The sequence below is a fragment of the Nelumbo nucifera genome, chromosome 2, assembly GCF_055504915.1.
Source record: "Nelumbo nucifera cultivar China Antique chromosome 2, China Antique-T2T, whole genome shotgun sequence".
Lineage (NCBI taxonomy): Eukaryota > Viridiplantae > Streptophyta > Magnoliopsida > Proteales > Nelumbonaceae > Nelumbo > Nelumbo nucifera.
In genome coordinates, this window is record NC_142650.1 from 42,644,737 (window position 1) to 42,658,211 (window position 13,475).

Consider the following 13,475-nt stretch of genomic DNA (forward strand, 5'->3'; position numbering starts at 1 on the left):
AGGCGTTAGGAACATTTTCCATAAATAATAAGTTTGGGAAATGTTTTCCATAGCCTGAAGCCTCGAACCAATGCTTTAGCCCTCCCAAACAAGTCCTTAAAATTATGAAATTTCTTAAATTTATAGAGTATAAAACCTTATATTTTATATGCATTTGTATTTTTACTCATTCCAAACCGACACTTAACACCAAATACGGTCTTACGAAATAATGCCACGTATTCACGAGATTTTTACTTGGGACCGTAACGACTAGACAAGCAAACCATTATTTCACGATATTGACCGTCTGATCACGTTGCTTTCAGTGTGGACGGTGTAGATGTGCGTCAACGAAGGCGTCAACATTTCTACCAATGTAAGCGGGAATACGAGAGCATGGAAATATGGAACGGAATCGTTTTTGAGATATATGGGGATGGGGGGTTATGTTATGGGAATAGCAGCGCGCGCCCAAGAAGAACAAAAGCAAAAATTTCTTGTCACTCTCCAAAGTCCAAACTCCATACATCAAAAGTTGAAGCTCAAGGCAAGACAGCACGCAGCACGCTGCTTCGACCACCAGCACAAGCGCCGGGTTCTTTAATGGCGACGACCGAGATGCCGAAACCCCAGGAGAAAGAAGAACTTCCTAAGCAAACCCTAGAGACACTTCCTGACAAGACTCCGCCCCTCTCAGAACGTCTCGACGAGCCTCCTGATTATTTATCTGGACCTTCTCATCCAGTAACAGATGCTTCCAAAATCGAAGAAAAAGAGCCCAAAGAAAACACCGAAGCTCCAATTTTTTCCCCAATGGCTGCCTCCACTCCAGTTTCTGATCTTCAGAAGAAGATTCGCCGTGCTGAGCGTTTTGCGATGCCCGTTCAGTTATCGGAGGAAGAAAAACGAAGTTCCCGGGCTGAAAGGTGCATTCCTTTGTCTATTTCCTTTTTTCCACTCGTGGCTCTCTACTGTATGTGATAGGGTTCTCTGAGTGATTTTGCTGGAGTTTTTTTTTTTTTTTTTTCTTCTCCCCACCCCAACCAAAGATATCCAAACCATTTCAACTTGTTTTTTGGTGAGAATAATTTGTTTGCTAATGACTATGCTGTTCTGTTATTCTGTTGGTTGATCATATGCTCATATTAGATTTCATAGAGCATCACCGCCGTGGTCACTCTTACTCTTGTTATTGGTATCCGGCACGGTTATTCTTCCAGTCATTTCTTTAAATTATTGAAATATTAGCTGTTCCAGTTTGCTCGAACTACACAAACGCATTTCTGTATTAGGGTAGGGCATGGCCTAGAAAGGACACACGGTCGAGATGGTACATGGAAAAAGATTACTGGTGGAAAGTGTTGGCATCACGTGTTTTCAACACGTTTGGGAGAGTAGATTCAGAGGCTAGTTGATCAACTAGTTGAGTACTTAACTACATGCTGAATAACAGTCTATTGAAGGAAATGAAAAGTTAATATTCAACAGGGATTTCTTAATGGAGTCTAATGAATAAAGTGGTAATAAACAAAAAAATATTGATCTACTATTGAACAAGGATTTCTTAATGGAAAAAATGTGAAAGGGTGAATTAAATCTGAGTTTCTGAAGTGAAAGTTTTTTGTTTTATTGTTCTTTGAAGCGTTGGTATCCTAAATTAGGTTGCAATTGGCGTCCGACTTTTTACTGTTTTTTATTTTATGCCTTGAATGGGTTGACAAGGTCAACTAGTTATTAGTCATCTAGTCAATGCTTGTCCCAAGCAACTGCATCAGGTATCAACTGACTAGTCAGTCATGCTGTTAGTATGAACTTCAGCTGCGTAGTTGACATTTCGATAATATTAGGTCCTTGTCATCAACAGTCGACCCCTTTAATTTGATGCTGACTTATTACGGCCTTCTCATACACTCTGTAAATGCCAAGAACTCTCCAGCTGATAGTGCTGAGCCTCAATATAATTTACTTCTACCTATTCCCCTACTCCACTTCTGGCCAAAGATTTGGCTAGTTCATTAGTTGTTTTGCTAATCAAATGGATTCAGATGATCCCTTTGGTTGCTGTTGATCTAGTCTCTTTGATACAAGGGCAATACACTCATGGACCATTTCTGTCTTTTAACCAACCTACCAGGCTACCACTACTTGTAAATCCCCTTGGCCTTCACAGCATTCATGAAAGGTAGTCCCCTCAAGTGTGATATCAGTTTTTCCCAAATAAAATTTTGTCTTCTCACTGGTCCAGAATAAACCTGAAGAGCCTCCTCTTGACTCTTAAGTACACTTCCAATGCTTGAAAGCCCTGGGGAACCCAATGAGCAGAAATCTAAGTTGATTTTGATGGATTGTTGATGGGGAGGAACCTAGAGATGATGAGTCTCTGTAGATAAAGAAGAAGCAACATTGGCCCCAGCCTATCACTACACCATCAGTACTTCCGTAGTGAGTTAGTGATGCCCCTAAACTCCTCTTTGGTAGCACCAAATGGGCCATTTTCATAGCAACAAACTCTATTAAGATCTGTTTCCTTCCTTTTAATATCCTTTTATTCATTATGTCATTCTAATAAATATTCATTGCCATTTTTTTATGTCATCATTATCATTTATCAATAGCTTAACCATCTCCACATATTTGGGTTTGGTCTAGTGAATCTTGTTTTGTCTTTCCATTCCCTTTAAGGTCATATCTTCTGAGGTATAATTGTTTAAGTCTCTCTTCATTGCTGCTAGTCATGGTTTTCACCTTGCTCATTAGAGCTTTCACTTGAATCTAATCATAATTTGTCCCCATTTTACATGTATCAATCTATTCATTTGTCTATCTTGAATCTAGTGTTTTAAAAGACATATAAGGCTTCTTGCCTCAGGATGAGGCTTATGAAAAATGTTCGAGGCCCAACCTTGAGTTTCATTGCCTAACAGTATAAGGCAACCTCGAGATGGCTTGTCTTGAGAATACGTGTTTCTTGTTGCAAGACCAATTCTAGTTTCCTATGTGTGTTTTTGGTAATTTGTTTAAATCTCTAGCCTATTGCAACACATTCTGAGGTCCTTTTACTTGTTAAGAGATTTCTAACAGGCTTGAAGGATTTGTAAGAATGCATTTGGTTTTATTACAACTCTTAGCACTTCATGATCCTTTTTTATGATGACAATTCATGTAGAAATGTAGTCCTTTTGTTCATAGCTTTATACTTCTTGATGTAAACATGTTTTTCTTTGAAAGAATGAGATATTATGAGCAAGGTTCAAAGTATCGACACGTATCGGCCCGTATCGGCCGATATGTATTGTTCTGGGACCCCTTCGATACACCCCTATAGTAGGTGTATCAGGGGTCTGACCGGTTCAGGGTGTGGAGGAGACCTAAACCGACCCCCCTGAACTTGTTTCGAAAAAAATAAAATAAACGTAAAAAAAAGGGTATCGATTCGCCCGATATGCCCATACCGGCGTATCAGGCGTATCGATATTTTGAACCTTGATTATGAGTCTTAAGCTTCATGAATTGAGGCTTACGATTACATCTCGCACATTGGAAGATTCTGGTGTGTAGCTTGACACCTCTACCTTTTAAAACAATGCTTGTATGTGCCCTTGCTTTCATCTTGAAGTATTTTTTGGGGTATTCGGTGCCATGAAGTTTTAAAAGCACAAGGCATAGGGTCAATTTGTGCCGGAGGCACAAGGCTAATGTGATGTAAAACATATTACATTCCTGATTCTACGAACCGTCTTTGTGCCACGCCCCTCGAGGCAAGCCCAAACAAGTCCACGTTAGGTCTTAATTTCTTAGTTTTTACACACAAAATAATGATTTTATAGTTTTAATTGCTTTTGAAGAAGACATTTTATTAGGATGAATGAATGAACAGCATTACCAAATTGGGGGTAATGCGATTTAGAAGGCACACGCCTGGGCTGAGGCGCAAGGCACATCAGGCGCACCAGGCGTGCACCTTTTGAAAGGGCTGCGCCTAGGACCTAGGCGAGGCGCATACCCTAAAACGCACATTGCCTGTGCGCCTAGGCGTGCCTGAGGTGCGCCTTTTAAATCACTGGTGCCATGCACCATTAATAACTTCCCCCTTGACCCCTTTTTCCCCCAAAGTGCTGGTTGTGGGATTCGAATTGAAGATGTTTGAATTAACCAAGATGCTTACTACCTTGTCTTCTTAGGATGACATTTGTAGATTTGTACAAAAATTCAAGTTGATCTTATCCATGTAATTATGTTGCAATGCTTGTTGCCGATTCATCAATGTGAATAACATAAAGTGAACTATTATTGCATTGAAAACCTATTCACTAGTAGATGGAAGTCAACTTGCATTGGACTAGAGATGATCATTCGTAGCTCAGCTCAGTCTGTCCTGGAAATATTTATATATAAAAATATTACACACACACACGATGCCTAGAAGCCCAGCTTGGCCTAGCCTGACCTACCCTAGCCCATGGTAAATTGATAATCTCTGCATTGAATTGAATGCATCAAAATGCACGTCTGACTCATTGTTGATATGAGTAAGACAAAATTATGGATATTTTAATGGGGTTGACTCTAAAAGTGGAGTACTCGTATGCCAATACACAATTAAGGGATCCATTTGCAGGTTTGTTGTATTTGTTTCTTCTTGCTAATAGAGAGCTTTATATTATGAATGGATTGAGGATTGTCTATAAACCTGCCATTATTCGATCATTGTTAATGGGGTGTTTAAAGATTTCTTCCCAGCAACCAAAGATTTAAGACAGGGAGACCTTCTTTCACCATTTCTCTTTACCTTGGTGGCAAACGCTTTTAGTAGGCTATTGATGGAAGCAGATGGTATGGAACATTTTAGAGGTTGGAGAATTGGTAGGAATAACATTTTAGTTACTCACCTTCAATTTGCTGATGATACAATAGTTTTTTTTTGTGAAGGAGAGGCCCCTCACAAGGCAAGATAAGGGTAGTGGAGTTGTTTGAAGGGATTTCTAAGCTAAAGATAAATTTTGAAAAGAGTTGTGTGGTTGGAATACATTTAAGTGAGGAAGAACCGAGTGTAGTAGCTGAGTCCGTAGGTTGCTCCTCCTTTGAGTGGCTGATGAAATACTTCGGTATGCCTTTAGGAGACAACCCTTGAGAAAGTAGGTTTTGGGCACCCATAGTAGAAAGATGTGCTAAGAGGATAGCAACATGGAAAAGGAATCATATTTCTCTAGGAGGTAGGAAAACCTTGATAAAATCCTCCTTAGCAAACTTGCCAGTCTACTACCTTTTAGCTTTTAGGATGCCGCTAAGGGAGGCTGTGAAATTAGAGAAGGCTATGAGGGATTTTTTGTGGGAACCGAGGGGGAAGGTATGAGGGATCATTTGATAAATTGGAAAACTGTGTTCAAAGGTAAAGAACAAGGAGGATTGGGATTAGGTAATATAGGAAAGACCAAAAGAAGAATTTGGCACTGTTGGGTAAGCGGTGTGGAGATGGCCAATGTAGAGAGAGAGCAGCACTATCTTCACCATCCATTCATCACATTTTTCCTCAGTTTTTAAGCCTTAGTAGAATGTTTTATATAATGAATATGTGCCAGGATCATGCATCTTGTGTGTCTGTCTTTGGAGTCCAATTTAATGAGTTGAGCATCCCATCATATGTTTGATTTGCTCCATAAAACCAAACAGTTCAAATAAGTTGAAGAAAAAGAAAAGAAAATGTACTCATTTGAGCTGTCAGTATGGGAGATAAGAAGATGGAGAGGACTGAAAGTGAAAGAACAGGAAAGAAAGAGGAGAAATGAGGAAAAAGGAAAAAGGAAAAAGAAGTGGATGGCATTTCTAGAAGTGAGCTTAGAGATATTATTTGGTGATGATAAATAGGACATTAATGACATTTGGCTGTTAAACTACATACTGAAACTTGTGCAATCTGATGGCTTTTGATGGATAATGAACCACATGTCTAAGATGGTGAGGTAATGTTTCTTAGGAGCAAGTGATGATGGTGAACCGATCTGTAACAGGCTTCTTGAAGGTCTAGAGGGACAAACCTTTTGGAGGGGATGAAGAATAGAGAGATATTGGGCAGCTTCAAGATCTCTGAAGTCTGAACTTGAGATAGATGAAGTTTAGTGCTGGCTTGATGGGTGGAGAGATTTGGGCTTCCTTGGTGTAAAATGATTGGTCTTTGGGATTTTTGATTTATAAAAAATCAATTGGTGTTTGGGCATTTTCTCTTTAATTCCAATCCAAAATTGAAGCACACTATATCTTGAATTCTGGCTGGAGAAAATATCTTGGGCATGTGAACCCTGCTAGTGGATCTTGGAATGGCAAACATAGGTGAGTTGAAGTAGAACGGTTGCCATCTTTGGCTCTTCTTGCACCCTTAAGTTGAGTGGCATTTGTTGTGAGTTGGTGAAGCTTGTGGGAGTTTTATCAATGTAGACAATCAGTTCTTATCTTTCAACAACGTAGATCATGTGCTGCTAGTTTGGAGCAAAAACTCGGTAGAAATTCCAAAGCTGTTTTGGTCTCACTGGATGGGGGTTTTGTGAATCTATCTAGAGTCCATTCCATAAGGAACTCAGCTTCTGAAGGTGTGAACTCTGGGTGCTTATTTTTTTATAGCTCGTATTCCTGTCCATGGTTAATTAAATGCCCTAGAATCTATAAAGAAAGATGGCAGGAGGAAGTGGAGTGGATGGCCCAGAGTATGAGAAACAAGAATCTCGAGGGTGCATCTTCTGAGGTTAAGTTTGATTATGAATTCCATTAGGATTTCAATCCACAGACAAATGGGTGTGGGCTGATCATGTGGTTTATCTGATTCCTAAGGGACATAGGTGGCTGGCATTGGATTGAGAGTGGACAGGGAGCTGTTAGTTGAGATGGTAATTGGTCTTGCTATCTTAATTTGAAAGCTGATCTGAGAAGCGAGACTTGAATTTTTGGGCATATGAAGCTTTTGAATCTGGAATATTCTAGAGTTGGACATGTTGGGTCCTCTATGGGTCAACTGTTTCAAATGCTTTTAAAGGGGTTGGCAATCTGAGCTCTGTTTTGATTGGTGTTTTGGATGAAGTTCAATGTATTTGTTTATTTGTTTGTTGCCACTAATAGAATTCAACACTCCAAGAATGGTTATGAATCTTGAAGCTGAGGGTGATATTTGATGGTTGACCTGCAAACCTCTTATTTTGGTCTATATACTTTTCTATTCTTTTAGCAAAGAGAACTTATGAAAGCAAGCTGAGGATTTCATATCTGGCTTGATGTGATTGCTCAAGGGTGAAAGTTGGGAATCCAACTTGAAGAGTTTTACACAGCATTGGGCACTCAGGCTGGGCCTGTTCAGGTTTTAACAAATCCCCAACCTGAGCAGCCCAAGTTGCACTCCTAGCTCAGTCCAGACTGGAAAGGTCATTTTTTTCTCTGATTAGTAACAGTTTATAATTTTCTTGATATCTGTATAAAATGATGAAAGACAATATATGTGTCAGGCATCCCTCTTTGGGTAGCTTGTCTCAGCCACCATTTTTTCCTCCTACACAAGTTCCCCCTTGGGGAATTAAATCCACTTCATCTTTTTTTTTTTTTCCTTCCCCTGTGGTGGGTTAGTGGGTTGTAGAAAAACTACATCTTATTTCTGTTAACCCCTTGTTTTGCCTGTTCATCAGCAATGCTATCGTCTGACCATGGTGTTCATTTGTAACTTGTTCTCTCCATAACTAGCATTTTAATCTCCATAAAAGTGTTTCTATGTCCCTATAAACCAATAGTCTCTTTTTAATTTGATCATGTGTGAGTCCTCCTTGATCATAATGTCTTAAATTTATGGATTTTGCAATCCTCAAGCTATGAAGTACTGCCCAATATTCTGCTCAGATTGAGTTTGAGTTGCCAAACCCAATTGGCCCAGAGTAGACAGCTAGAAAGTTTCCTTACCAGTTTCTAGAACCTTGATCCATACAAAACACTTGTGTGACATGAAGAAATACACATTTATAAAGTTCAGCCGTTCAGGGTGAATGCTGAGGGATGGTGTGAGTTTTGGTCAGTTTGGAGTATGCAAATTTCTTGAGGAAATGTTGCATTTTGATGATTGCAGTAGTGGGAAATTAATGAGGTCAAGTTAGGTTTAGTTATATCCAATATGGCATATTGGTTTTTATCATCTAAGCTTCTGTCGTGTTGCAATGGGTGAACACTTAGCCTCAAACTTGATTTAAGGGGCTTTGCCAATGCTATTATAAAATGGTAAATAGAAAAGATTGTTAGTGTGCTGTTCTTCTGTCTATTCTCTATATGGCTAATTTTGGCACTTTCTCGTATACACTCTTGTGCCTTCTGTTTTCTTTTAAGTCTTCACTATTTACTTGAAAAGGAAGTAATTGTTCTTTCTATCTTCTTTGTGGTTCTGCTTATCTGCTATAAGCCTAATAGACTGGTTTAGTTTTGTACCCAGGTTCTTTTGGGGCCATTCAGGTGCTTAGTGCACTGCTAACCTTGATGTTGGCTCAGTTCAACTGCACACCCTGAAGAGATGCTTGCTTTTCCTTTGACCATCATCATCATCAACATCATCATTATCATCATCACCCAAGCCTTATCCCAACTATATGGGGTCAGCTACTTGAATCCTGTTTCACATTCTTCTGCTAGATGTCATATCCATTGTTAAATTATGAGTGCTTAAATCATTTCTTACCACTTCAGCCCGTGTCCTTTTTGGTCTACCCCTAGCCCTTCTTGCCCCTTCAACTTGCAACTGATCACTTCTTCATACAGGCAAAAAAAAAAAAAAAGATTCAGGATCCATGATCATTAGAGTTTGGTGAAAGTTTTAAATGCCAGCTGCCAATCTGATATAGCCCTCCTTTATCTGGCTTGGGACTGGCAGTGTAAGACAAGCTCACATCGGCAGAGTTCTTCCTTTCACTTTGATGACTTTAGATATTATCCATCACTGGTTATTTATGAAAAGCCAGTTTTCCTAATTCCTAATCCTATAGCTGGCAAGATTTTTGGTTAGTTTAAATCTCGGTGCACTAAAAATCTAAAATATATTGTGCAATGCATAATATGAATAGGGAATTGACTGGTTTTGTTATCAAGTTTGCTGTGTGGCAGTTTTTGTTTTGAAAAACAAAATCAGACATGTTAGCAAACACCCCCCAAGTGTTGATTTTTCTGAAACTATAAATTTAAGAACATCCTGAAATTGGCAGGTTTGGCACGGGTTCTACCTTGCTTGGATCAGATGAACTGAAGAAGTCAGAGGAACAGAAGAGAAAGGCGAGGGCAGAGAGGTTTTTATATTGTCTTCTTTCTTCACCATTCAATTGTATTACTGCCAAAAGTTGAATTTATTAACCACTAACGGGCGTCTGTCTTATGCGCAGATTGTTGATAGTCGTACTAGACAGACTTTGAGCTCTTTATGTTGTTTCTCAGGTTTGGCCTTCCAGCACAGTCCGTCACTGATGAGGAGGCAAAGAAGAAAGCTCGTCTAGCCAGATTTGCACCAGTTTCCAAGACAGAATCTTTGGAAGAAGATAAAAAGAAGGCCAGGGCAATCAGGTTAGCATCATCCAAACCTCTTATGATTTTGCAAGAGTTATTATGCTTTAAGCTTTATAGCTACATGCTTTTTGTGTTCTCAGGTTTGCTGAACCTCCATCTGGTACTCCATCGCAAATGAATGGAACAGCCAACACTGAGCAGGTAGGCTCCAAATGTTGGGACATTTTTGTTGGACAGAAGTGATTATATATAATAGTTAAGCTTATACTGGTTTTGTGTTTATTAATATCACGAAGACGGTTACTACGGGTAAGGCCCATGGAGGAACCTGAACATCATTGCCTTCCTTAAACAGTAAGTTGGTTCCCAAGTTTGCAATGGAATTTTGCTTGAATGATTATTTGTTCTTTTTTCCTCTCTAGCATCCATTTTTATTTTGTTATTTCTTTTATATAATCCCACTACTTAATTATCTTAGCCTTGCCGTTGGGCAGATCTTATCCTCCTAATATTTTCTGCTTAACCCAGATGATTTCTTAGCTCATGTTTACTTTTTGCTCATGTAAATGAATACTCCCGGATGACTGAAGGTTGCAGCGTTGCCTGTTTTCAGAGGCCTTCCCACAATGTTCACAGCACGGTCTGTTTTGTTGCATGGAGATGCTTTGCTTCTTTTGAGATGCATTTGAGAAATGTATTTGTAACGGGACATGAAAAGATGAAGTTGCAACTCTACCCGTACTGTTTATATATTGTCTTAAAGTACTTCCAAGTTTTCTGACATTTGACTAAGGCTGTATTTGGTTGTAATGCAAATTTATTTGCACTGATGCAAAGGTAGATAGTCAAATGATTTTAATGCAAATTATGTTTTACTTTTATTTTAAAATTTATCTTATTTTGTTTAATTACAATACACATGAAGTAAAATAAAACCTGAAACAGAATAAAATAAAAACCTAAAACAAAATTAAATCAAAATTTACATTATTTTTGCATTCTCAAGCATTTGTACTAATGCAAATAAAATTGCACTGCAACCAAACACAGTCTAAATGTTAACGGGAAAAATGAAATGTCGAGTTTGCCTTTTATTATTTCTTAAAATTTTAAAATAAAATCCATCTGATGAAAATTTTCAAATTTGGGTGTAGTCGGTTGTTTTTCAAGCAACAAAACCCAACTGATGAAAATTAGAGAATCAATCTGAATGGGCCAGGGCTGAGTGGTTGCCGCGTAAACTGATTTGAATGGCACAATTTGCCAGATTTTTCATTTTTCTTTTAAATGGAATCCATTTGAATGGGCTGAGGCTAAGTGGTTGCCATTTGGATTGATTTGAATGGCACAATTTGCCAGATTTTTCTTTTTCCTTTTAAATGGATTTTATTTAAGATCTGCAGAAGCTTTTCCTGTGTAGAATGCAGTAAGCTGACAAATCTACGGCTCAACCTTAACTTCCCACAAGCACAATCTCCAAGCAAGTTCTTGTTTGGAGAATCAACAAGTAGTTGAAGGAAGCTAATTAGACTAGAGAACAGAAAGGGCTGAGAAGATTTCAATGTCTTGATCTATAAAAATTGGGTTTGAATCATCAGCCTCTCGAGCTGCAAGTGTTGTAAGAGTAGAATCGGGACCACCAGCTTGGATTATTGAAACATTGGTTTTAAATAGCTTACCACCAATATTTAGCTTGATCTGTTTGTTTATCTGGTCCAATTTCTGGTGCCACTAACACTGCAACTTTCCTTAACAACCTTCTCTAAATCAAACTGTAGGTCAAGAACCCTCTCCCTATTTCCAATCGGCTTGTATGATTCAAGTTCTTTCGCCATTACAAGTTCTGTATTATGTATTTCGGTGATGGACAGTGTGAACTAGGAGATGCAAAAGGCATCATAATCTATCAAATACTCAAAGGCGTCAGGGCTTTGGGAGCCAAGGATATAACTTAGGCAGCAGCAAGTGATGAGATTCCAATAACAGAAATTTCAGTGGCCAAGAAGCAGGTTAAGAAGCCTAAGGAGAAGAGTCAAACGGATTGGCTGGGCAACACGAGATTCCCTCGACCTTCCCATCTTCCTTTCTTTTCCAATAAAATCTACCCCCATCTCCACCGTGTTGGAGGACCAAATCAGAGAATTTTACACTGTTTGGTTTCAAGGAAAAAGTAGGGAAAGGAAGGAAAAAGTAGAGAAAACTTCACAAACTTTGTATAGGTTTCCTTACCTTTCCCTTCCTTTCTCTATCTTTTCCTTCAAAACCAAATATAGCCTTAAGGTTTTGCCCATTTTCCACTCAAAAAACCCTAACTCCTGACCAAAATGCAAATTAAACAGACATGGAAGTAATGCAAACACAAAGATGGCCAAAGAGGAAAAGGACAAAAAAGATTTATTCTCCTTTCTCTATAGCTTTGTTCTACAAGTTCATCTAATGGGGGGAGATGCGGAGGAACAACAGTAGTTAGAGTTTCGTCTGGTTTTTGCCAAACGGGTTTCGTGCCTGAACTCTCTGTATGGGAAAAAGATCAGATCAGAAAGCAGAAAGCCATTGTCTTGTACTGGTAAAAATGGTAATGGATGGACAAAGCGAAGGAAAGTGTGCGTATGTTAAGCTGTCCGACTTACAAAATAAAGATGAAGTGTAATATTGGGTTTTAAAAATATTTTATAGGTGGTGTCACATGGATACAAATTGTAAATTTCCTAAATCATAGGGTATTTTAAGAAATTTGCCCTTGATTATATTATGTTCAACTTCCTAGAATATAGATACCAAAGAGAAATAGAATCTATTAACAGTACAACTTTTTCCAACCCATGTTCTTTCCCTTGGATCAAACCAAATGGTGGTAGCTTGGTTAAAGTGGCAACCGGCAAGTACCACCCAGAGGGAAGTTTTCACTTGTCAATACTTGGATGGAATAAATAGAGAAAGACCTGGAAAGCTTCATTTAGAGCTTTCCGAAATCAGCCCAAAATGAATTTCTCATATCTTTTCAGTACACCGATTTTTGGCGACTAAATCTATTACGAACCAAATGAAAAAAGACTACGATCTGCCTAACTTGTAAACAGCCGAAAAACCATGCAAAAAAATATGCCAAATGGAGCTTAGTAAAAAGGATCTTATATTTGTATGGTCTTCGAATTGGGTTTATGAAATTACTTAAAACTAAATTATCGGACCGCATTTAATTTTCTAAGAAGGAACCCATCAAACCATGTTTAAGATGGAATTAACCACCTACGTTCTAATTTCCACATGCGAATTTGCAGATAGAGAGGCTGCTGTTAGTCACATCTTTTTCTTATAGTGAAAAGCAGGAGTAAAGAAGCTCATCTGCTTTATTAACTGATGGTTAGACTAATTAAGCTAGTTTGGAATACAAAGATCATTCTCATTGATGTTCCATTTAGGCTCAGTTTGGAAAGAGTACAAATATAAATATGTACTGTGTAAATATATACAAAATACAAGGTTTTGTATTCTACATATTTGTATTTGAAATCCTTCCAAATTGAGCTTTAAGAAAAATGAAAATTTCTGAGGGCCTATAGACCTTAGAAACAAAAAAGGAAAGATACAAAAAATCGAGGAAAGACTCCTGTTTCTCTCTCATTTTCTAACCAAACATGGCCTACAAGTTAAAAGCCTAAAACCAGCCAGCCCTAGCAATTTTCCTTAAGATTTATTTCTATTAAGGCTTAGGGCCCGTTTAGGAGGGTACTGTGTTGATTGAGTTGCATTGATTAAGCCTAAGATGGCTTAACTGGAAAGTTGATTTTTGGCTTATGTAAACTTATTTTCAGACTTTTCACTTTTTTACCAAACATGGCTTCATAATTTTTCAGGTTTTTTTTTTTTTTTTTTTTTAACTCATGTAGCGCCATAAGCCAAGCCCTCCCAAACAGACAATTTTTTCTTTTTCTATTTTTAATTCATCCTTCAAGGAGCAAAGATAAACTTGGGCAACTCCC

General features: G+C 38.4%; 1 protein-coding gene across 5 annotated transcripts; it reads left to right on the plus strand.

The window, feature by feature from the left end:
- Positions 1-363: 363 nt before the first annotated feature.
- On the plus strand, positions 364-10,328 carry LOC104599322 (uncharacterized). Of its 5 annotated transcripts, none has more exons than XR_016082380.1 (6): positions 364-908; positions 9,198-9,278; positions 9,372-9,549; positions 9,633-9,693; positions 9,789-9,846; positions 10,083-10,328. XR_016082380.1 is itself a non-coding variant. In XM_010261816.3 (6 exons), the coding sequence occupies exons 1-5, from the start codon at positions 586-588 to the stop codon at positions 9,822-9,824; spliced, it is 627 nt and encodes a 208-aa protein (XP_010260118.1). In that variant the 5' UTR covers positions 420-585; the 3' UTR covers positions 9,825-9,846; positions 10,106-10,328. The 5 variants fall into 5 exon arrangements, 3 of the variants coding, with proteins under 3 accessions (XP_010260118.1, XP_010260116.1, XP_010260117.1); XR_016082381.1 differs by having other exon boundaries at positions 10,106-10,328; XM_010261816.3 differs by having other exon boundaries at positions 420-908; positions 9,424-9,549; positions 10,106-10,328.
- The last annotated feature ends 3,147 nt before the right edge of the window (positions 10,329-13,475 follow it).